Here is a 25788-nt window from a genome sequence, read left to right as displayed (position 1 = left end):
GAACAAATAAACGTCGCTTACGTCACTTGTTGACGTCGTATTGATTTTGAGCGGAGAAATAATTTATTTATAAACTGACGTAAGGGCGCTAAATCTAAAACAAACCCTAAATAAAATGTGAAAATACATAAATATTTTGGTGAAGTAGCTGCACGTATGAAAGGTTCGATATTTGACCTTAACACAATAAAGTCGTTACGTTAGCGTCAGGTAGCGTTAAATGGAAAGTGCAGGGGGAAATGACTGCTAACACTACCGGGCAACTAGCTACATTTTAGCTAGCTAGCTAATTTTAGCACGACGAGTATTCCTACTTCTGACGATATCCAGCAAATATTGTTTGTTACTGATTTATCGCATTTCGTTGCTCTATTTGTTGCTGTGATGTGGTGTGAGGTTTTAAGTTCAGTAACTTTAGGTTAGTGAGTAAACTACTAAGCTAATATTAGCTGGCTAGCACTACATAGCTAACGGGGGTTGCTTCGTAAGAGCCAAGCTGTTATTCGGCTATGTTATCATTCCTGCAAACTGTTTGGCTAACGTTGCGCCACAGCATTCTTGATCTGTCGACTTCTGTTTCTGACTGTGTGGTTGACCCTACATCGTAGGATTATGGCGCCTCGAATACAGCTGGAGAAAGCGGCTTGGCGTTGGGTGGAAACAGTGAAACCAGAAGAAATCAAACAGGAGCATATCGAGCTAGCGTATCGTATCAATCTCCCGGCCTGCAAGAGAGGAGCCTGCAGGTACAACATTAACATGCTTTTGTTGTGCTAGCGTGTTCAAGAAAAAAATATAAATATCAGAAGTCAAATTTGTCAAAATTAGTATTTAATGGTGAGATCCACAGACGTTTCTGAAATGCATCAGAAATCTGATTCTCTTCCTTGTTTGTGGAGTCTTCATGGGTTGCAGAGCTGCTCTGTAGACTTTGTATGAAAGGTCATGAACAACCACTCCATTCTTAAACACGACATGCTACAAAAGTTGCTTCAAGATATTCGATGATAGCCATCCCATTACATTTTACGAGCAGAACATCGATGATTTATAGACGTATTTTTGATATTAGTTACGTTTGCTTTTGCTTAAGAGAAGAGGGCAGTTAAATGTTACTTCTAAAGTTACAGTAGAACATTAAGGTTAATGGCATGACTTGCTTTTGCAGGAGGAACTGCAAAGGAAATCCCAACTGTCTTGTGGGTATTGGTGAACAGGCGTGGCTAGGGGAGATTGATGAAAATGCTTTCCACAATATAGATGATCCAAATTCAGAGCGTCGAGACAAGGTATTGCTTTCAGTGGCAGCACATACTGCAAGTTGTTTACTCACCTTTCGTTTTTCCCTCAGATAACAAATCTGTTGTAGATACTATAGACAGCTGAAGTCCTGGACACCTATCATAAGGTCAGAGTTGGAAGAATATCTAATGAGACAATTGATCATACTTTTCTATCCTTCTGTCTCTGTCCACTTCCAGAACACATTTGTTGGCCTGACCAACCTGGGTGCAACATGTTACGTCAACACATTTCTACAAGTATGGTTCCACAACCTAGAGCTGCGTAGGAGCCTCTATCAGTGCCACAATTCCCGAGCACAGGAACATAACATTGAATCTGGTACAACTGAAAACAAAATACTGGGGACCCTTTTTATGTTTGTTCATTCACTGGTTTTTAACTAGATTTTGTATTTTCACTTGTATATGCATATACCAAATAGTGCATGTACCACCAACTTGCAGTATTACTACCCTGTGGTTTTGCTATCACCACCAGCAACATGCAGAATTTCATTCACTGTGTTTTAATATAAAATGCCTACATAATTATTCAAGGCAAACACTGTTAAAGGCATCAAATGTCTATACAAGCAAAGAACGTAATTTAACAAATCCTTGACCCAAATTACCAATTCAGGATAATACAGTATCATAAATTTTTATAGAAATTAAAGCAGGTACTCAGAACACACTAACCTCCAAGCAATTTCTGGTCATATGTTCTGTTACCCAAACTGATCGAAATGCCTGCATACTCATAGTTCTACATAAAACAATAGTTTTATTTGGTCAACATGCAAATTTGAAGTTTTAACATTATGGCTTCATTAGGTAAACATCTGTTTAGGTCCATGCATAAGCACTGCCTTATCAGTTTATTGGTCACATTTTGGACTGTACAGATGTATTTTACATACAGATGTAATGTTGAAATGTTTTAAGTGTGTGTTGGTCAAATAAAACTAGCTTTCTGTGGAACTTTGTAGGTTTCTGTCAATTTCCTAAACAATAATTATGGTCAGGCAGATTAACAGTGAATTAAACATCATTTTTACATCATACTTATCTTGAATTCATTTGTTTTCACAGGGGAATTCAGACATGACATTTTCAATTAGAATTTTAATTATGATCTTACACAGGTGAAGTCCAACTTACAGGTTGAATGGTGTTCAAGCCTGACTGAGGCCATAATGACACTGCCAACTCATATTTGGTTGATGTGTAGATTTTTGCGTTTTTATAAAATAAAAGCATTTCATTCTCTCACATAGCTATGTTTTTTGTTTGTTTTTTTGTTTTTAGATTATGAGCCTCAATGCATCTGTGAGCATCTGCAGTATCTGTTTGCCCTTCTGCAGAACAGCAACAGAAAGTACATAGATCCTTCAGGCCTGGTGAAAGCACTGGGCCTGGACACTGGACAACAGCAGGTAAATCCATATATGAAACTTAAAGTATCAAAGCCTTTATTTAAAAATACATGGCTGTTGTCACAGTTTGGAAGATCATTATGGATATTTATTTTACTGGGATCCATTTCCCTAATTTTTCCTCAGGAAAAACAAATTAACATCATTTTTGTTGATAACCTTTCTGTTGATCAACTGTCACAGAATTGCACAGTGGAACTAATAAACATAATATGGTTTATTAGTGGTTGAAGTGCATAGAGTTGGTGTCTTTACAGACCATTAAATTGAAGCCTTTCCATTTCAGGATGCCCAGGAGTTTTCAAAGCTTTTCTTGTCCCTACTGGAAGACACGCTGTCCAAGCAAAAGGACCCCAACCTACAAAATGTCATCCAACAACAATTCTGTGGGCAGTTCTCCTACGTTACTGTGTAAGACCATTCAGCACTCAAACCTGACACAAGTTTAAGTGTCATGTGATGAAATATTGGAAAATAGAATGTTAAAGATTGCATTTTTGTTAACTGTGTGCTATCATAAAGTCTGAAAGGGTGTTTGGAAACATCCTGCCATCACCCTCTGTATATGGCTTTATGTCAATATTGTCTTCTCTGTATTCTATCCATGACTTATTGTAAGACTTTTTTGCTAATGTATATATCAGGCCTTGGTCTGTTACTTTGGGAGCCTCACAAAAATATAAGCTAAACTTGTTTTTATGTTGTGAGTGCGGTATAATATTTGTGTCAACCAGTACAAGTGTCACACTTCTATTGGTTAGCTTTTCTGCTTTTTACATAAAAAAGTATGAGTGGTGGATAATCCACTTACCCCAACCAGTTGAGGTAGATGGCCGCCCGAAATGAGCCCTGTTCTGCTGCAGGTTTCTTCCGTTAAAGGGAGTTTTTCCTCTCCACTGTTGTCTAGTGCTTGCTCATAAGGGATTTGTTGGATTTCTGTTTTTGTTTTCTTTTTGTAAAGTGCCTTGAGATGGTTGTATTGTGATTTGGCGCTATACAAATAAATTGAATTGAATTAAAGAATACTTAATTTTAGCTGTGTTACAAGTTAATTTTAGACTCTCAGAGAATGCAAAAGGTGAAATGTAGTAATGTGTAGACTTCTGCAGAGGTTAAGTTTTCTTGTTGCTCAGAGAGAAGTAGTATTATTCTTTCTTGACATTTTTAAAAAGTCATGTCTGGTTGTGCAACATTTTATTCAAATGTGGTGCCAGTTATTTAACATTCTTAAGGGCGATGGAAACTCGGTTTGACTAAGCTAGATACCAGGTATTTTAAGGCTTGGTTTAATGAATGAATGTAGGTTTTTTTTTTTTTTTTTTTTTTACTGAATTGATTTTTGTAAGACTTTAACTATTAAGACAAAAAATTGAGGACTCAACATCTATTACTTGATGCTCAATTGTAGATAATACAAAAAGTATTTTTCTAGAGTGGAATTTTTTGTCTTGATTTCTCTGTTGTCTAGCTGTAACCAGTGTGGACGCTCATCTGCGTTGCCATCCCGATTCTACGAGCTGGAGCTAAACATTCAGGGCCACAAGAACCTCACAGAGTGTGTCACAGAATTCCTGAAGGTAAGCTTATTCACTACCACAGTAGTGGGCTCATTTCTTCACATCTACTACAAAAAATCATATTTTGTATGTGTGTACTGTGAAATGTTGTGTATTCTGATTCAGAAGTTTAATGATTGCATCTGAAAATGTCGTGATGTGTATGTTCCTTTTATAATGATGACCTGTCACTGCCTCCACCTTTCAGGAGGAGAAACTGGATGGGGAGAACCGCTACTTTTGTGAAACTTGTCAGAGTAAACAGAATGCCACCCGAAGGATCAAGCTTCACAGCCTCCCACCAACTCTCAACCTACAACTCATGCGCTTTGTCTTTGATAGGTCAGTCATCATTTTGTACTGCATTGTGTAAAAAGGCATAGCATTAATAATATATGATATAAGCAAGACAAAATATAAAATAGTATTACCTCAGTGACTTACTGTTCAATATGCTTTGAACAGTAAAGCATTGCATAAGCATTTCGTTAAACAATGAAAGCATTGCTAATTTTAGTTTAGGAATTGAATAAACTACTGATACTATTTTCGGCTGGTATAAAAACAGAGGCTTCACTGAACTGTGTTGTCTTATCCAGACAAACGGGCCACAAGAAGAAGCTCAACACATTTATCAGCTTTCCAGAGCAGCTGGACATGGGACCTTTCCTGGAAGGAAAACAAGGTATTACACTTTCTCTTTCCCAGTCAGTGCATATTGGCATGGGCCAAAAATACAAAATAAACACACTAATACAATCCTCTTTTCATTAAAAAAAAAAAAAAAAAGATACATGGTCAACAGTGTTCGGTTCTACTGGAGGTTTTTTCTTCTGTTAAAGGGAGTTTTTCCTCTCCACTGTCGCCAAGTCCTTGCTCATAAGGGATTTGTTGGGTGTTTTTATTTTTGTAAAGTGCCTTGAGATGATTTGTATTGTGATTTGGCGCTATACAAATAAAATTTAATTGAACAGTGTCAAAACACTGGACCTTCATTAGGGTGGGGGGTTACTGTCACAACTTCACTGCCTGTCAATTTTTTTTGGTTACATGTTTGGACTGACTATTTCTCCAGACCAGAAATGTGTTTATGAACTGAGTGCGGTGCTGATCCATCGGGGCATTAGTGCCTATTCAGGCCACTACATTGCACACGTTAAAGATGCTCGTACTGGTGACTGGTATAAATTTAATGATGAGGAAATTGAGAAGATGGAAGGCAAAAAGTTGCAACTTGGCATTGAGGAGGACATTGGTGAGTAATACTAAACGCACATCATACATATGTCTATTCAGTCTATTCAGCATTGCTTGTGTTATAGAATAACATTCTTTATTAATAAAAAATATGTAATATTATGAGCTCAAGAGCTTGCTGAAATGTCCAGCTGCAGTAAAAAATTTGTGTGCAGTTACCAAGAACGATGGTGCTTTGGAGAAAAAAGTTAGAAATAAAGTTATAGCTATGATGTGAGAGTCATGTCTGTAAATGTGTACACTTTATCAAACTTGTTGTTTTTCCTTCTTGGTCCCTAGCTGAGACAGTGAAGTCTCAGACACGGAAACCAAAGTGCAGTAAAGGTTACCACTGCTCCAGAAATGCCTACATGCTGGTGTACAAGGTCCAGGAAGTGGAGAGCTCAGATTCTTCTAGGACCAACGTTGAAGTGCCAGGTGAGTAGAATTGACATCTGACACTTGTGTGTGTGTTGTTGTGTGTTGTTCTTTGACTTAAACAGTTCCTCTTTGTTTGCATAAAAGAATAAGATTAAGATTTGTAAAAAAAAAAAAAATACAACCTACAGTTTTAAAAAAAGATGGTCCCAAATTGTAGGAACAGACTGAATAAAGTAGAATCTGACTTTAACAGACTGCAGTGAAAACGTGAGAGTGCACATCACTTAGTAGGTCTTGCTGGCAATTGCAACTGTTAAACTCACAATATCATAGCCAGAGCAACTAGCCACAACTACACAGTTCAAGAGACTGACATAACTCATAACAGCTAATATAGCCAACTATAGTCTATATTACCTTTTTATTAAAAGTTAAATTTTTAGGGAAATTGTAATAACTTGATTCAGTGCAGATTCAGACATTGTGTTGGTGTAGTACAGGGGTTTCACAAGGGAATCTCCTTGGTCAGTTCCTGTTCACCACCCAACATACTCAGAACACTATCACCTGTTCTGATGACTTGTGGGGTCTGTCACTGACAGAATAAGGCTGAATGCAGATCTGTGATCCAGGACTGTGCTCAATAAGAGTAAGGCCAAAGAGTTGGTGGTGGAGTTTCACAAAAATAAACCTGCCCAGGCAAAACCAGTGAGCATCCAGGGAGTGAGCATAGAGACTGTGCAGAGATGTAAGAGGTCAAGGTCAAGAGGTTTTTTATTTGTCATTCCAGCTGTAAACATTGGTTCAGTATACAGTGGAACAAAACAGCGTTTCCCAGAACCCAAGGTACTACATGTAACAACATGAGATGACAAGACTACTACTGTACAAAACTAGTCCTGTACAAAAGAACCACACACTACATGAAGTGCCAGACAAAACTACTACTATACAAAAGAAACATAAGACTACACTATACATAATGTGCCAGATAAAAGTACTACTATACAAAAGAAACACAAGATTACACTACAGGGCTAGAAATTAACTTTTTTACATGGTAGCACCATCAAAAATTTAGCAGCACCAAACTAAATTTAAGAAAGCACAATAACTAAAATATACAGTACTGTGCAAGGCAAGTTTTACATAGCACAATTCATACACAGAGTAATTCAAAGTGCTTTACAGCAATAAGTTAAAGTTAAAAGTACATATGCAAAAATCTAAATAAGAACTAGCAAATGGTAGAAAATTAACTTGAAATAAAATTAAAGGAGAATGAGTGCAGATAAAACACTCTAGATAAAACACTTTCAGTTGTCATATGTTGCGCTAAAAAGAAAGGTTTTTAGCTTGGACAGATATGAGGCTTGTCTAAAATCATCAGGAAGACTATTCCACACTTTAGCTGAAACTAAAACTGAAACGCTGCTTCTCCATGTTTAGTCCTGACACTGGGCACGAGCAGAAGGCCTGTCCCTGATGTTCTCAGTGTTTGAGAAGGTTCATATGGCATCAACATGTCAGAGATGTACTGTGGTGCTGAGCCATGAAGAGACTTATACACAAGCAGTGCTGTTTTAAAGTCTATTCTCTGAGCAACAGGAAGTCAGTGCAGAGATATGAGAACAGGAGTAATGTGGTTGTACTTCATGGTTCTAGTCAGGACCTGAGTAGCAGCGTTCTGAATGTACTACAGCAGCCTTACAGCTCGTTTTGAGAGCCCTGTGAGCAGGCCGTTATAGTAATCTAACCTGCTAGAGATAAATGCATGGATGAGTCTCTCCAAGTCTGGTTTAGACATATTCCCTTTGATTCTGGCAATGTTTTTGAGATGGTAAAATGCTGATGACGTTATTGATTTAATGTGGCTGTTAAAATTCAAGTCTGAGTCCATAATTACCCCTAGATTTCTAACCGGATTTTTGGATTTTAGAAAAAGAGACTCAAGGTGACTGCTGAAACTTTCTCTTTGTTTCTGTGACCCAAAGATGATTATCTCAGCCTTGTTGCTGCAGACGTCTTAGGCACTTTAGATCTTTTAGATTCTTATCACACAAGACCATCGGGTATCTGATTGATCCCAGATTCATAGTACATCCCACTGTGCAGGATATGAAGTCCATAAAGTACCCATCACAGTTCATGAAGAAGTCCTGCAGCAGATGTTTTGACCACGACAGAGCCCAGCCATGGGCAGTGTGGAGTCAGTCTGGGATCAAATGGAGAGACAGAAGACAATGGGACAGTCTGAATCTACAGAAAAACTGCAGCAGCTTCTTCAAGGTGCTGCAAAGTACCTGGAGAAACTCTGTACAGTTCAAACCAGAGAGAACTGCTGCTGGTTTAAGGAGGAGTGCTGCAAATACTGATTAGATTCAGGTTTGGTTTCATTCAATGCATTTGGTCTGAAGTAAATTTATGAATGAAAATACAATTTTTGTAATTTATATTAAAAGCATCCCCTATGTATTTTTAGTGCCTAAAACTTTTGCACAGTGGTATATTTAACATATTTCCTTCATTGAAAATATTATAAATGCCCGTAATCACATCAGCTTCGACATCACTACTCAGCACAGCTGCTGAAGTTGTCTCGGTATTATTTGGCAGACGGCAAAAAAATCTTCCCACGTCCTCTTCATTTCAGCACTCTTCTTCAGAGATTTCACGCAATCACAGGACGTACTCAGTGACACCGGTAAAAACAATGATGCAACCTTTCTTTCCTTAGAGGTGTACATGACCTCCACACAGAAGAGCTTTCTCTACCGTTCTGCAGCCAGAAAAACTGGTCGCACGATGACAATTATTTGCAACGGCACATATGCTACCAAATATATTTTGAGGTCGCACTGACTTAATTTTGGTCGCACGTGCGACTAAAATGGTCGCAGTTTCGAGCCCTGCACTATCTATAGTGCCAGAGTGCAGCGAAGTGCAAACAGCAGGACATTCAGGACAACAACACTGAGTCACATTCAGTTAAAGACAGTCGACTATACATGCTAAGGACACTAACATCCTTTGATGTGCACAATGCATTTCTCCAACATTTTTTGCAGTGTTCTGATGGGTCAGTGGTGTCACAGCAGCAGATAGAAAGAGGCTAGACAAACTGATATAAAAGGCTTGCTCCTGTTATGGGCTGCTCTCTTGACTGGATGCAGACGGTTGGGGATAAGAGGATGAGGATCAAACTGTTAGCCATCATGAACAAGACCTCCTACCCCCTACAGGACACCGAGTGCTCTGAGCAGCACCTTCAGCAACAGTCTGTGTGTGTGAAGGAGCTACTACTGATAGTTTGTCACTGCTGTCACTAAATTAGTCATTGTTTGCCTGTGTTTGTGCTTGTACAGACTGTCACTGACATATGACTGACTCACCTTACTATTCTACTCTCATGTACTTATACCTGTCCTGACTCCCAGCTTTTCTTCGGAGGTTGGTGGACCAAGACAATCATAAATTCGAGGAGTGGTGCAGTGAGATGGCCGATATGAGAAAACAGAGTGTGGATAAGGGCAAAGCCAAGCATGAGGAAGTTAAGGAACTCTATGAGCTTTTACCTGCAAAAGATGGTCAGTAACTATTCCCTGATTACCCTTACTCTACAGACACTAAGGAGGAATACCATGTTTCTTGTGGTTTTCAGTTCTGTGCTAAAAGTACAGTGTAGTAAAGGGACAGAGTAATGGGGGCCATTGCTTAACATATACAACAGCTTCCCTGCCTGTAGTAATACTGCTAGTGCACAGTAGCACTGTACTAAACCAGATAATTTGCGATCTTTGCAAAGCAAATATTCTCTAATGATAACGTGTATTAGAATTAAAGTTAGTTTCAAATTAAAAAACGTGTTGCATGTGTATTAGAAGTTATATCCATTCCTAACTTGTATTTTTACCTGGATATGTAAGGGTTACTTTAGAAAATAACAGAGATAGTGTGTTATTACACAGGGTTGGCCTTAATTTAACTACTACTTTTAGGGTGCTCCATGTTGTGCTTAATATGTGTTTTCTCTTCAGGTGAGCCATATGAATTTATCCCTTTGGATTGGCTGAAGAGGTGGCTGGATGATTCCACTGCCACAAAAGAAATTGACAACTCCCTGTTCATGTGTTCTCATGGCAAACTGCACCCAGACAAGGTGGGAGAGTCAAAAAGAGTTTCCCTGCAAGCTGCTGAGCTCCTGTATGAACACTATGGCGGTGGGCCGAGGCTGAACAGTAAGTTTATTAAATGGATTCTTCATGGGCTTCTGCAAAACTGAGATTTATTGCTTCCAATTCAGCAGTTACACACAAGTTATCATATTCACTCATTATTTGTCTTTATATAGTAGGCTTGAAGTGTAAGTATGTGTTGTAACTGTGTGTGTTTTGAAATATTTCATATAAGACAGTGAAACTTGCAGTTCTTTTCTGTAGTACATAAGCTATACAGGGCCTCCAAATCCTTTTAACATTGTAAAAAATAAGTCAAAGTTCTTGATCTTCTGAAACCTGACAGTGGTTGCATTGCTTTCCTGTTTGTCATTTAGGAAATGCACTTGTTTTGTGCTCCATGTGCATCCCAGTCTCTAGAAATCTCTAGAAATCTAACAAATTCTTCTTTTCCTTTCGGCTGCTCCCTTCAGGGGTCGCCTCAGCGAATCATCTGCCTCCATTTAACCCTATCCTCTGTATCCTCCACACCCACACCAACTATCCTCATGTCCTCCTTCACAATATCTAAGAACCTCCTCTTTGGTCTTCCTCTAGGCCTCCTTCCTGGCAGCTCTAACCTCAGCATCCTTTTCCCAATGTATTCACTATCCTTCCTCTGAACATGTCCAAACCAACTCAATCTGGCTTCTCTGGCTTTTACTCCAAAACATCTAACATGAGCTGTCCCTCGGATGTACTCATTCCTGATCCTATCCATCCTCGTCACTCCTAAAGAGAACCTCAACATCTTCAGCTCTGCTACCTCCAGCTCTGCCTCCTGTCTTTTTCTCAGTGTCACTGTCTCTAAACCATACAACATTGCTTGTCTCACCACTGTCTTGTACACCTTTCCTTTCATTCTTGCTGACACTCTTTTGTCACACATCACACCTGACACTTTCCTCCACCTGTTCCAACCTGCTTGTACACGTCTCTTCACTTCTTTTCCACACTCTCCGTTGCTCTGGACTGTTGACCCCAGGTACTTAAAATCCTCCACCTTCTTCACCTCTACTTCCTGTAACCTCACCGTTCTACTTGAGTCCCTCTCATTTACACATGTACTCTGTTTTACTGCCGCTAACCTTCATTCCTTTCCTTTCCGGAGCAAACCTCCACCTCTCTAGATTTTCCTCCACCTGCTCTCTACTCTTACTACAATGTCATCTGCAAACATCATGTTCCACGGAGATTCCTGTCTAACCTCATCTGTCAGCCTGTCCATCACCACAGCAAACAAGAAGGGGCTCAAAGCCGATCCTTTGTGCAGTCCCACCTCCACCTTGAACTCCTCTGTCACCCCTACAGCACACCTCACCACTGTCTTACACATCTTATACATGTCCTGCATGACTCAAACATATAGACTTCCTCATACAAAACCACAGCTCCTCTCTCGACACCCTGTCATACGCTTTTCCCAGATCTACAAAGACACAATGCAACTCTTTCTGGCCTTCTCTGTACTTCTCCATCAGCATTCTCAAAGCAAATATTGCATCTGTGGTACTCTTTCTTGGCATGAAATTATACTGCTGCTCACAAATGCTCACTTCTGATCTCAGCCTAGCCTCCAATACCCTTTCCCATAACTTCATTGTGTGACTCATCAGCTTTATTCCTCTGTAGTTTCCACAACTCTGCACGTCTCCCTTGTTCTTAAAGATGGGCACCAGTACACACTTCTCCTCCATTCCTCAGGCATCCTCTCACTCGCCACTTCTTCGTAGCTAATCTTTTCCTCTTAACACACTCCTGAACTTCCTCATTCCACCACCAAGTCTCCTTATCTGCTTTCCTCTTTCCAGATGATACACCAAGTACCCTCCTACCTGTCTCCCTAAACACTTTAGCTGTAGTTGTCCAGTCATCTGGAAGAACCTCCTGACCTCCAAGAGCCTGTTTCAGCTCCTCCCTGAAAGCCACACATCTGGTACTCTCTTCACCTCCAGAACATTCCTAGCAAAATCTTCCTTCAGGATAATTCCAACTCCATTCCTCTTTCCATTCACACCATGATAAAATAGCTTGAACCCTGCTCCTAATCTATAAGCCTTGTTACCTTTCCACCTGGTCTCCTGAACACACAAGATATCCACCTTTCTTCTCTCTATCATTATCAGTCAACTCTCTAGTTTTCCCTGACAAAGTCCCTACATTCAAAGTCCCTACTCAAGTCCTACGCTCCTGCCCTTCCTCTTCTCTCTTTGCCTATGAACAAGCCTTCCTCCTTTCCTTCTTCTTCGACCAACAGTAGTCCAATTTCCACTGGCACCCTGTAGGTCAGCAGCAGCAGTGGCAGTCGTTGTTAACCCGGGCTGCGACTGATCCGGTATGGAAGTTATATTTGTGATTCGCATGTTTGATTTGGCTTAGATTTTACGTTGGATGCCCTTCCTGACACAACCCTCTGCATTTACCTGGACTTGGGACCGGCACATGAAGACACTGGATTGTGCCCCTTTGTGGTTGCATTAGAAACCCAACTTCTTCTAAAACCACAAAATTTATGCCAATTATTCTACATGTTTGTTCAGACACCTCACTGTGTAGCGTGTGTGTTGGCCAGCGATGCAGAGTGTTGCGGCTGAAGAACCAGCTCAATGAAGACTACAAGGAAGTCTCCAACTTGGTCAAACGTACACTCAGGTAACCACATTTAGGATAAGTGGGACTGGGGTCTTCCTGCAGTTAATTGATTGTGGGTCCAGCTTAAATTAAAATATATTTTATAATGGTTCCATTCTCTTTTTGTTGTTGCAGTTACCAGTGATACAGAAAAAGTAGTAGATAAAATATGTATATACAGTGCATTCAGAAACTATTCAGGCCTGCTTCACATTTTTTAATTTTGTTATGTTTCAGCCTGATACCACAATTGTTTCAGTTCATTTTTTCATTTTTTACTAATCTACTCAGTACCACATAATGACAGTCAAGTGAAAACAGAATTTTAGGAATGTCTGTTAATTTGTTAAAAACTGGAATATCACATTTATATTTATATTTATATTTATATCAGACCATTTACTCAGTATTAATTGAAGCACCTTTGGCATCAGTTACAGCCTTGAGTCTTTTTTGGTATGACACAACAAGCTTTGCACACTTGGATTGGAGAATTTTCTGCCCATACTTCTTTGTAAATCCTCTCTAGCTTGGTCAGATTGGATGGGGACCGTCAGTGGACAGCGATGTTCAGGTCTCTCCAGAGATGTTCGAGAGGGTTCAAGTCAAAGCTCTGGCTGGACCACTATAGGACATTCACAGTTGTCCCTAATCCACTCAGCCATAAAGCCCAGATCGGTGGAGGGCTGCAATGATTGATGATTGTTCTTCTGAAACTTTGTCACTTCCCCAGCTCTGTGCCTATCAACAATCCTTTCTCTGAGCTCTCCAGGCAGTTCACTTGACCTCATGGCTTGGTTTTTGCTCTGATATGTATTGCTAGCTGTGAGGCCTTCTATAGAGAGGTGTGTGCCTTTTCAAATCATGTCCAATCAATTGACTTTACCACAGGTGGACTCCAGTCAAGGTGTAGAGACATCTCGATCAAGAGAAGTGGAAGGCGCCTGAGCTAATTTTCACGTGTTGTTGCAAAGGGTCTATATGACACAACAAGCTTTGCACACTTGGATTGGAGAATTTTCCATTCTTCTTTGTAAATCCTCTCAAGTTTGGTCAGATTAGATGGGGACCGTCAGTGGACAGCCATGTTCAGGTCTCTCCAGAGATGTTTGAGAGGGTTCAAGTCAAAGCTCTGGCTGTAAATGATTTTTCTTTTTAATAAATTAACTGACTTTCATAAAATTCTTTTTTCAGAAGAAAAAATGAATTGAAACAATTGTGGTATCAGGCTGCAGTATAACAAAACAAAAAAGTAAATGAGGTCTGAATACTTTCTCAGTGCACTGTATATGAGAAAGTCCAATTCCTCAAGGGTGACATAGAATTGCAGTTTAATGTAATCAGTCACTTAACACAGTATGTGTACATGTATGTCTCTCAGTGGTGAGGGCTACTGGGTGGGCAAAGCATCTCTGCGTTCCTGGAGACAGTTGGCTTTGGAACAGCTGGAGGAGGATGAACACGAGACCCAACACAGCAATGGTCAGACCAATGGACAGGCACCACACACCAACAGCAGCAAAGGTATGAGAAGGAGAGGTGATTTGTCTTTCGTCTCTTGTGTGTGGTTGTTTTTGTAATTGTTGTTTATTAATGTTGTAAAACATAAAATGGACAATTTATGTCACATTATGTACAAGAGTCATTGCACACTGATATACACACCCATAACATTATGTCTTTAGACAACCTTTGGTCGGTAATAACCACTGCAGACCAAGATGACCCAGTCACCCAGCCATCACAGTTTTAACATTTTCATAGTTGTTCAGATCCTTATACCTGACCGTTATTTCTTCTTTCCAACACGTCAACTTTGAAGACTGAATGTCCACTTGCTCCCTAATATATCCCACACACAGACATCATTGTAATGAGATAGTGCTATTCACTTTACCTGTTGGTGGTCATAAGGTTATGTCTGATTGGTGTATTTGGACTTGGGAATGTGTCAGAAAAAATGGAAACTCATAATGGAATTTGTCATTTGCTTTGATTAGCTATGAGGACATGTCATAGGCAGGTTAGCATCTTGTGCAAAAATCAGCACTGACACCTGTAAATTGTGAGTGGTAACATTCTTAGTATTGTTTGATTGTAGAGTTTGGCCAGGAGCTCTCAGAGGGCAACGAGGATGAGATGAAGACTTTCAATGAAGACATTGTCTGCAGTCATGGTACATTCCCAGCACCAAAATCCAGCATGATCTTGCGAAATATTTTAACTGTGAAATTAAGGTTCAACTAAAATCTTTGTTGGATTGCTCCTGCTCCTGCTAGGGGGTCTGAGTATTCTGGAGACTGAACGGAAGCTAGTGTCTTCTGAAGTTTGGACCAAGCTGAGGGCATACTTCCCTAAAGCCCCAGAATTCACCCAAAACCAAGAGCTATGTCAGCAGTGCCTGGTAAGTGCAGTGAATGTCAAACCATCCACAGTTGCTCTTGATTCCTCACGTTCAACTTTTTGACACTATAGCCATTTATAAGGAATTAAACAACTCCATTTGATGAGTGTTACATCAGGCACATACAGTAATGAATCATGACATCCATAGTTAATAGGTCTGTTGTAATAAAGGGTACCATCTGGAACGTTGTAGACTTAATGTTTCCTTTTTGTGTGTCCAGACATTAGAGCAGGAGGAAAAGGACAATGAGGCCGTCAGTAAGATGATGGCTCTGGACCAGAAGAACCAACTGCTCAATCTCTTCCATGAGAAGAATCGTCCAACACTCGCCAAGTGGCCTCAGGTAGAAACAAAGTAATACGTGTCATACGTGGCGTAAAACGAAACCAAATAGTCTCTAACACAGGTTATGGTCAATACAAAAGATCAGCTTTCTGTCAACACGGGTTAACACAGGTTAACACAGGTTAATGCTTCTGCAGAGAACAAAGGGGTACAAGGAGAACTTATAGCAGCTGAGACAGCGGATAATTGGGCACAGGTGAAAATTATTAGAGACAAATGTAAAGCTGCTGGGGACCGAGGCGGGGAGGAAAACAGGAAGTCCCTTCAGTATAAAGGTCCCCGGCAGGAAGTCCCAAAAGGGAACTTATAACACACACTCCTGCCCATGTGGTTTCAAGTGTAGTGTGAGTACAGTGTAGTATGGAGGGGGAGTAATCATGCTTTGCCATCGTGTGAAGCAACCATGCCAAATTTCTGAAACTGCATCTGCACTCCAGACATTGAGCTGTTGGTGGTTGGACTGAAGCCATACTACCTGCCCCGTGAGTTTTCACACGCCATTGTTGTGACTGTTTACATTCCTCCATTAGCTGCAGCACAGAGTGTATGTGATATCATCCACACAGTTATCACTGGTCTCCAGACAAAACACCCCAGTGCCCTTATTGTAATTAATGGGGATTTTAACCATGTCAGTATTTCCGGAACTCTGACCAACTTCAAACAGTATGTGGACTGTGCAACTTGAGAAAATAAGATTCTTGATCTCCTTTATGCCATTGTGAAGGAGGCATACAGCTCTTCAGCCCTACCCCTGCTTTGTGGATCAGACCACAACTTAATATTTTTAGTACCAACATACAAGCCTGTAGTAAGACAGCAGTCTGCTACCAAGAGGTATGTGAAAGTTTGGTCAAAGGATGCTGAGGAGGCCCTGCAGGAGTGCTTCAGGGTTACAAACTGGGACCTTTTCATGGACGCTCATGGTGAGGACATCGAAGGCATCTCTCACTGCATCACAGAGTACATCCACTTCTGTGAGGACAATATTGTTCCATCCAAAAAAGTTTGTTGTTTCCCCAATAATAAGCCATGGATAAATAAGGACATTAAAGGACTCCTCAACAAGAAGAAGAGGGCGTTCATGGCAAGAGACAAGGAGGAACTACGGGCTGTGCAGAAGGACCTCCAGAGGAAGCTTAGGGAGGCAAAGCAGCTCTATAGAGACAGAGTAGAGCACAAGTTGAGACAGAATAATATCAAAGAGGTGTGGAATGGGATGAAAATAATGACTGGCTATAAGAATTCACACACTGCTGTGGAAGAAGACTCAAAGTTTGCTGGTGAACCTAACCTGTTCTTTAATAGATTTGACACCACCTCTGCTTCTTACTCTGACCCAGTGTCCTCACATACCATCCCTCCTCCCTCCACCACCTTAGCTGATGCCTTGGGGTCTCTTCACATCCCTCCACCCAACATCTTTGCCAATGCTGCCTTCCCATTGCCCACTGATGCCATCTCCTCTATCAGCAGCCATACAACATTGAAGTATACCTCACCTCCAATACCTCCTCCCCTGCCCTCAGCATCTGACTCCTCATCAACACAATACACAGGCCCAGCCTTTGCCACAGAACAGGTGAGGAAAGAACTATCCAAACTAAAGACCAACAAAGCAAAAGGTGCAGATGAGATCAGTCCCAGTGTATTTACGGTGTGTGCTGGACAGCTTTCAGAGCTTTTTCAGCAACCTTCTCAACCTCTCTCTGAGGCTAAAAAGGTGCCTAAGTTATGGAAAACCTCCTGTATTGTCCCATTACCAAAAAGTGGCCGTCCCAGTACCCTTAGTGACTTCAGACCAGTAGCGCTAACATCATATGTCATGAAAGTGTTTGAGAGACTGGCCCTGCAATTTCTGGACCCCCTGCAGTTTGCATATCAGGAACACATCGGAGTGGAAGATGCCATCATCTTCTTAATGCACAGAGCATACTCCAATCTGGAGAGGCAGGGCAACACTATGAGAGTCATGTTCTTTGACTTTTCAAGTGCTTTCAACACTATTCAGCTGCTAAGTGCAAAGATGCAGGTTATGGAAGTTCCCGCAGACATGGTGGAGTGGATCAAAGACTACCTCACTGGGCGGCCACAGTTTGTTGGCTTAGATGGCTACATATCTACAGCACCAGTGCACCCCAAGGAACTGTACTGGCACCATTCCTGTTTACATTCCACACCTCAGACGTCTGCTACAACTCAGGAACCTGTCACCTCCAGAAGTTTTCTGATGACTCTTCAATCATTTCTAATAAATCAATAATGATAACGATGAGGAATACAGACACTTGATAAAAAGCTTTGTTGATTGGTGTAACACCAACTGTCTAAAGGTCAATATCAAGAAATCCAGAGAACTGGTTTAGGAGGAGCAGAAAGACCCCAGTCCCTGTCTCCATCCTTGGGGAGGAAGTAGAGATTGTGGAGTCCTACAAATACCTTGGAGTCCATATTAACAACAAACTGGACTGCTCAAACAATACAGATGCACTCTTCAAGAAAGGACAGAGCAGACTGTTCTTCCTCAGGAGACTCTGTTCCTTTGGTGTGTGCAACAAGCTACTGAAGATGTTCTATCAGTCTGTAGTAGCGAGTGCACTGTTCTTTGCAGTTGTGTGCTGGGGAGGTGGCCTGGTGAGGCCAACAGACTAAACAAGTTGATCAGGAAGGAAAAATCTATTGTTGGACTGGAATTGGACAGGATGCTAGACAAAATCAACTTCATATTGGACAATCCTGCCCACCCACTTCATGAGGAATTGTGGTGAATGGGAAGTTCATTCAGCCACAGACTAATTCCTCCTAAAGTCAAGACTGAGAGATTCACAAGTCTTTTGTGTCCACGGCCATAAAACTCTATAATTCCACAATATAAACAATAACGCACACACACTTCACATACACATACATGCACGCACTCACGCACACATACACACACACACAAACCCCCCCAAAATAAATAATTACTTTATAACTTTTCTCCATCCAAATTAATTACTTTATTAATTTATTAATTACTTTATTAATTACAAATAACTAATCAAATTTAAATAATATTACATTTAATAACTTTAAATTAGAACAACTGCTGTAACAACTGAATTTCCCCTTGGGGATTAATAAAGTACTCTACTTCTTCTTCTTCAAATGAAAGTGACAACAGATCCAATGGAGAGCCAAAAGCAAGACAACCCCGAAATATATTTTGCATGTGGTGGCCACAGACAAATGCTCTCTCCTTATTCTTCCTCACTCATTCTTTTTAGGCTTTGTGTTTTGCTAGAGTCCTTGTTACTTCTGGTAGCATGAAGCAGAACCTGCAGCCCAATCAGGTTGCACAGGTAGTCCAGTTACTCCAAGATGGCACATCTATATGTGCAATCTCAAGAGGCCTTGCTGTGTTTCCCAGCACAGTCTCGAGAGCATGGATGAGATATTAGGAGACTGGCTGTTTCACCAGAAGAGTTGGACAGGACCAGGCAACAACCCAGAAACTGGACCAGTATCTGCTCCTTTGTACCAAGAGGAACAGGAGGAGCAGTGTGAGAGCCCTACAAAATGACCTCCAGCAGACTGCTGCTTTGCATGATTCCGACCAAACTGTCAGAAACAGTGGTCCCTCATGCCACCCACATACTGACCAATCTGTGGCTCAATGCAGATTGCCTGGCATAGAACTAGCAGATCCACCACTGACACCCTGTTCTCTTCACAGTTGAGAGCGGGTTCACCCTCAGCACATGTAGTAATTGTTTGGTCTTACACTGGTGCAGTGGGCCATGGGTTCCTCTTGGTACATGACTTAAAACCAATCAAGCACCTACAGCACACTATGCTGGGGGCATCTGGCGCCACTAAGTATCACTACAAACAATCCAGGAGCTCACTGATACCCTGATCCAGGTCTGCGAGGAGATTCCCAGGACACCGTCTGCCAATTCATCAGAGCCCAGACATTGTTGAGAGTGCATACAGGCATGCACACTTCTGAGTCACATTATGTGCTGCTTTGATGAAATTGACACAGCTTGGATTAGCCTGTGATTTAACATTTTTGTGATTTTCAGTGTGATTTTGAATATAGCCCTCCATGGACTGATGACTTTTTAAAAAATTATGCAAAAAATTATTACATTGCAGCAAAATGGAAATGAGACATATTGTAGTGACCATCACTGATGTATGTACCATGAGACAGAATAACAAATTATGATGGTGGTTTGTGAATATAGTCAATAAAATTTTGTTTGTCTCTCCAGGGCACAGATGTACTTTACATAGTCCCTCTGTTTTTTGTGGATGAGTGGAGAAAATTCATCAGGTATGTTTGTTTCATCAGTAAAATACACATAATTATATTACTATTTGTTGTCACATTGATAAATTAAATGTAACTGTATACACAAAACAAGATCAGCCTTCAATAAAAGGAAGGATTTGGCATGAATATTATGTGTGTCATTAGAAGTGCCTAAAACTGATTCTAATTTATCTTAGTTTAATTTATATAGTTGGTTTCAAGTTTACCAGTTCATCTGAGTTGATTAGTCACTATTGATGTTATTGTAACTGCTGGTAAAATCCCATGTCAGAACAACAAACTGTAATTATATATTTTTTTCTCCATTTTTTTTCAGGAGGCCCACAAAAACCTCTCCAGTGTCTAGCGTTGGCAACACTCTGCTGCTATGTCCACACGGAGGCTTCATGTTCACCTACGACTCCCTGATTAATGGAGATGCACAGCAGTGAGTTCTGCTTATTTAAAGGTGTCCTATGGTGGAGTTTTTCATAAACACAATTTATTGTGTGGATTGTTGACGTTTAACAAATAAGTGAAAAGCTTTTCCCTACTCATGAAACATTTGCAAAGGCACTTTTAAAAACTTCACAAATCAGACATGATCCATAGTTCTACTAGAGGTCAAAGTTCAGAGCTAACCTTTAATGTGTTCAACATGTTTTTAACCCACAGAACAACACCAGTATATTTCTGACAGAAAAAAACACAAGAAATGGAACTTCACTGCCCCTTAAAACCCATATTAGCCATCCCTACACTGTTAAATCCTTATTGTGACGAATTTATAAATGGTGAATGAAAAAATACATGCAGCTTTTCAGTAAACTGTGCAGTTTGCATTCATAAAACAAACATGTGAATAACACTGTCTTGAAGAATTACTAAGTGTAATTAGTAATTACTGTAATCACATGTTGTCCTGTTTACCCTGCACAGTATAGCTCTACTCTGGCCCAGCGAATGGGATGTGATCAGCAGACTTTTCATTGTGGACCAGCCTATCTCCATTCACTGTTTCAAACAAAGCACACCAAGTGGTCCCACCACCCAGTACACCATTCAACCTGGTAAGTCTGCAAAGTAATCTCACAGGGGTCACAGGGCTGTTGGACATTACACACTCACTGCATGTGGGCTTAAATGGTGGCTGTAAAATTTTGTATCTCACTCCTTGGTGAAGGGCAGCAGTCGTAGTTATCTTGCACAACCATTAAAAAGGATTCTGAGAGGGACTGTGTTGTACATTAACAAAATGTCCAAAGATATTGAAGTTAACTATGCAGGAGAAGTTTTAGGTCTTATAAAATTTTATGGGTGTTCTGAAGCTAAAACCTTTAAATACCGCTTTGTAACACTCCTACATATAGAATGGACTGTCTTCTGATTTCGCTTGCTGTCCTTGATTGTGTTGGTATTGATGCATGCCTGTGTTTATGTTTAGATCTGTGTTGGGAGTGCAGAGAGAGTTTCCTTTTTCAGCAGCAGAGGGACCTCAGAGAGTATACCCAAGCAACCATCTACATCCGCAAAGTCATCGAAGACAAGGTGGTGTGACAAAAAAAAGACATAGGAGGCCAGCCAACAGTGACAGCTATATTTTTTACCTGATTTGAAAATTAGATCCACAGCTTCTCCTTTGCAAATGGAGGTTCTTCTTGTCCTCTGCATAGATGGTAAAGGAGGGGGCTCCAGAGATGAATGTCAGTAGCTCTGAGGCAGAGGAGGAAAGAGAAGAACATCCAAAAATGGATGGAGAGAAAGACCCAGACTTCAGCCAGGTCAGTCCATCATGCGGTGGCACTAAACTACAGAGCCCAGCTCATAGAGGAGGGCAAATTCTGTCCAATTACTAAATGTTCCCAGTTAACCAGAAGCTGAGTCAAGGCAACTGGACTTTTAGTTTTTAGGTCGAAACGTTTTACCCCTAGTCCTAAATGGCTTCTTCACTCTAAGGGGAAGCTGGTAGGAAGCTCAGATTTAGGTTTTAGGTTGGCCTCACCCCAGCCCGTAGCCTGAATAGGTTCATTAGGTGAACAATGGAAGTGAGCACAGGTGAGGGTCTTTAGGATCTAATGGTCGACTCTTGTGACACCTCTGATCCACAAACTGGGTGTAGAGTGTGTCCTCCCTGAAAGACGTTAGGAGTTCCATCTATTTTGGATAGAGAGGCATTTGAGATAATATTCATGTTCAAATAGAAAAAACCTCCCTTAACTGGGGTGGAGGACTCAGACATAACCTGTCCTCAATCTACCAGGCTGCCCTTTCATCTATTCTTCACATCTTGCAGGGAGGACACACTCTACACTCAGTTGGTGCTCTAATAAGTGAATAAGCAAAAGAAGTTATAAAGGTTATAAAAAAAATACTCGTATAGCACTTGTTAGAAATGTTTTAACAATAAGAGTACTAATAGTAAAAAGAGTAGAACTAATTAAAGCAGAAGTAGATCTTGATGTTTGGTCTTTATCTATTTTATCTTAAACTTGACAGTTTTAGCAAAGATTATGAATGCAGATACTATCTACTGGCAGGCGAACAGTACCTAATAATCACACTGTGTTTCTTCAGTCAGAAGATGGTGCAAAGCGGCTGAAGCTGAGTGACAGCGGTGTAGCATCAGCAGGCGCTGCTTCTGTGACCAATGTGACCAAAGTAGATGGGATCAGGAGAAGCACCCGGCACAGGAAACTCAGAGGAGAGAAAGCTCTTATTGTTTCAGCTAATCAGACACTTAAAGAGCTGAAAATACAGGTGAGAACTCCAGACAGCTGGATTGAATGCTGCATGTTATAAGTAGTCTGCACACATAAAACTAAATATGTTGTGTCTGTGACCCTTCAGATTATGCACGCCTTCTCTGTGGCTCCATTTGACCAGAACCTCTCCATTAATGGAAAAAATCTGACAGATGACTCAGCCACACTAGGCAGTCTGGGCGTCATTCCAGAGAGCATCATCTGTCTAAAGGTACATCCTCCTTTTGATTTCCTGGTGGCTGCATCTTCACATAGCAGCCTTCATCTTACCATCGGACCTTCTTGATAGTGATTACAGACATTTCCTAAGAGACTCATTCCACTGTTTCCTCACAGGCTGATGAACCAATAGCAGACTATGCTGCAATGGATGATGTATATCAGGGTAAGTGGCATTATAATCAGCTCCCACATACAGTGGTGTGAAAAAGTGTTGGCCCCCTTCCAGATTTTCTTTTTTTTTTTCCCCATGTTTGTCACACTTTGTTTCAGATCAAACAAATTTAAATATTAGTCAAGTAAACATATGCAGTTTTTAAATGAAGGTTTTTATTATTAAGGGAAACAAAAACTACATGACCCTGTGTGAAAAAGTGTTTGCCCCCTAAACCTAATCACTGGTTGGGCTACCCTTAGCAGCAACATCTGCAATCAAGCATTTGCGATAACTTGCAATGAGTCTGTTACAGCGCTATGGAGGAATTTTGGCCCACTCATCTTTGCTGAATTGTTGTAATTCAGCCACATGCAAGGCTTTTCAAGCATGAATCGCCTTTTTAAGGTCATGCCACAGCATCTCAATCGGATTCAGGTCAGGACTTTGACTAGACCACTCCAAAGTTTTCATTTTGTTTTTCTTCAGCCACTCAGAGGAGGACTGGCTGGTGTGTTTTGGATCATTGTCCTGCAGAACCCAAGTTTGCTTCAGTTTGAGGTCACGAACAGCTGGCCGGACATTCTCATTCAGGATTTTTTGGTAGACAGCAGAATTTATGGTTCCATTTATCACAGCTGGTCATCCACGTCCTGAAGCAGCAAAACAGCCCCAGACCATCACACTACCACCACCATATTTTACTGTTGGTATGATGTTCTTTTTCTGAAATGCGGTGTTACTTCTACGCCAGACGTAATGGGACACACACCTTCCAAAAAGTTCAGCTTTTGTCTCGTCAGTCCACAGAGTATTTTCCCAAAAGTCTTGGGAATCAAGATGTTTTCTGACAAAACTGAGATGAGCCTTTATATTCTTTTTGCTCAGCAATGGTTTTCATCTTGGAACTCTGCCATGCAGACCATTTTTGCCCAGTCTCTTTCTTATGGTGGAGTCATGAGCAGTGACCTTAACTGAGACAAGTGAGGCCTGCAGTTCTTTGGATGTTCTTGTGGGGTCTTTTGTGAACTCTTGGATGAATCGTCGCTGCACTCTTGGGGTAATTTTGGTTGGCCGGCCACTCCTGGGAAGGTGCTCCACTGTTCCATGTTTTCGCCCTTTGTAGATAATGGCTCTCACTGTGGTTCGCTGCAGTCCCAAAGCTTTAGAAATGGCTTTATAACCTTTTCCAGACTGAAAGATCTCAATTACTTTCTTTCTCATTTGTTTTTGAATTTCTTTGGATCTTGGCATGATGTCTAGCTTTTGAGGATCTTTTGGTCTACTTCACTTTGTCAGGCAGGTCCTATTTAAGTGATTTCTTGATTGCGAGCAGGTGTGGCAGTAATCAGGCCTGGGTGTGGCTAGAGGAATTGAACTCAGGTGTGATAAACCACAGTTATGTTTTAACAGGGGCAAGCACTTTTTCACACAGGGCCATGTAGTTTTGGATTTTGTTTTCCCTTAATAAAAACCTTCATTTAAAAACTGCATGTATTTACTTGTGTTATCTTTGACTAAACATCAAATTGTGACAAACATGGAAGGAGGCCAAAACTTTTTCACACCACTGTAGTTGTCACAAAAAAACCTAAATTATTATTCTGTTCTCATCCTGCATCATTTCCTTTCCTTACAGTGAGAATGCCTGAAGAGGGATTTAAAGGTGAGCATGCTTTGTCTTGAGTTGTGGGCAAAAAAAAATTTTTTTCATGTGGGAAGTTCACATCTCTTAATTAACTAGAGGGATACAACCTTGGTAATCAGAATGATTATCAGTTCACATCATTCAGTTTGAAATACTGAAAAACCTCTGAGGTGTCTGCATTGATTCAGAGATTTGGAACCAGGCTCCTCAGAGACAGAGAATACTGGAAACTGATGGCTACTCCACCTTTAGAATAGTGTTGTTACATGTCTCAGCTCAACATAGAATTTCCAGGTCCAACTTTAATTAGTTTTTGTATAGATATAGATTTGATGTTTTTTTTAAGGCGTGGTGGTGACGATAGGTACTGTTAAGCTTTGAAAGCTGATCAGTGCTGTTCTAGAAGACTGCTGTTCCTTGGTTACTTATCAGATAAATTCAATATTTAAACCACAGTTTTGTTATTATGGTGTATAAGGTAACCAGCTTCTTTCACTTTACCATCATGTATTTTTTGTTTTTGATGCAAAATATGTTGTGCTTTTAATCTGGTCCAATTGTGTCCCTCTCTGCAGGCACTGGGCTTCTCGGGCACTGAGGAGAGCTGTGCTGTAGCTGTGCTTGAATTGGACAGATGACAGATGGAAGTTTAAAAAAAGCCTGAATTTGTCAAGTGTCCATATATAAGTGCTTTCATTGGTTTTTTAAACGTTTTGAGTAGGCTTTCTTCAATAAAACTGTGACTATGTTGCAAAGCGCTGTTTTTCTCTACATAGAGTTTAGCGGGCCTTTGATATTTAAAGTTTGTAGTCATTCTGCAGGACTCTGTGGTAGTGCTTCTTCCAGACTAATAGAAACAGGCTGAAGAAGCTAAGAGGATCTGTTGTATTCTGAGGCTTGGCTTCAGTTAAATTTTACTGTTACTTAAAAATGTGAGGTTTGTTTTTGACTTTCAAATTATAGCAGATGAGAATTTCAAGACAATGTCTTTTGATAATGTGGAAGCTTATGTACTCAATGCAGGTTTGTCAAAAGAATGCACCAGTAACTAATTATTATAAACATAACTGCTCTTTAATGTTGGAACATTTATTACCTCTACAACAAATCTGTATCCATAATAGTCCATGTGGCAGTTAGAGATTACACGGTATGTATAAAGGCTGATTCCTGCAGGAGTATCAGCAGTGCAAACCTCATGAGGTGGAAGTCAGAA

General features: G+C 40.6%; 1 protein-coding gene across 8 annotated transcripts; it reads left to right on the top strand.

Annotated features, from left to right (window-relative positions):
- Positions 1–25321, top strand: usp48 (ubiquitin specific peptidase 48). 8 transcript variants are annotated; one of them, XM_026307790.1, is made up of 28 exons: positions 1–79; positions 609–746; positions 1169–1289; positions 1482–1623; positions 2592–2719; positions 3006–3130; positions 4188–4296; positions 4484–4617; positions 4875–4960; positions 5351–5530; positions 5812–5949; positions 9330–9479; positions 9930–10130; positions 12647–12758; positions 14119–14261; positions 14839–14913; positions 15017–15141; positions 15365–15487; positions 19749–19810; positions 20127–20237; positions 20729–20859; positions 21234–21337; positions 21463–21570; positions 22364–22546; positions 22637–22762; positions 22888–22936; positions 24564–24590; positions 25148–25321. In XM_026307790.1, the coding sequence occupies exons 2-28, from the start codon at positions 613–615 to the stop codon at positions 25168–25170; spliced, it is 3150 nt and encodes a 1049-aa protein (XP_026163575.1). In that variant the 5' UTR covers positions 1–79; positions 609–612; the 3' UTR covers positions 25171–25321. The 8 variants fall into 8 exon arrangements, 7 of the variants coding, with proteins under 7 accessions (XP_026163575.1, XP_026163574.1, XP_026163580.1 ...); XM_026307789.1 differs by having other exon boundaries at positions 18–163; XM_026307793.2 differs by lacking the exon at positions 1–79 and adding an exon at positions 181–338.
- Positions 25322–25788: the final 467 nt, after the last annotated feature.

This window comes from Mastacembelus armatus, chromosome 5 (assembly GCF_900324485.2).
Source record: "Mastacembelus armatus chromosome 5, fMasArm1.2, whole genome shotgun sequence".
NCBI classification, from domain to species: domain Eukaryota; kingdom Metazoa; phylum Chordata; class Actinopteri; order Synbranchiformes; family Mastacembelidae; genus Mastacembelus; species Mastacembelus armatus.
Note: the sequence above shows the minus strand (reverse complement) of the source record. Positions and strands in the feature narration are given on the sequence as shown.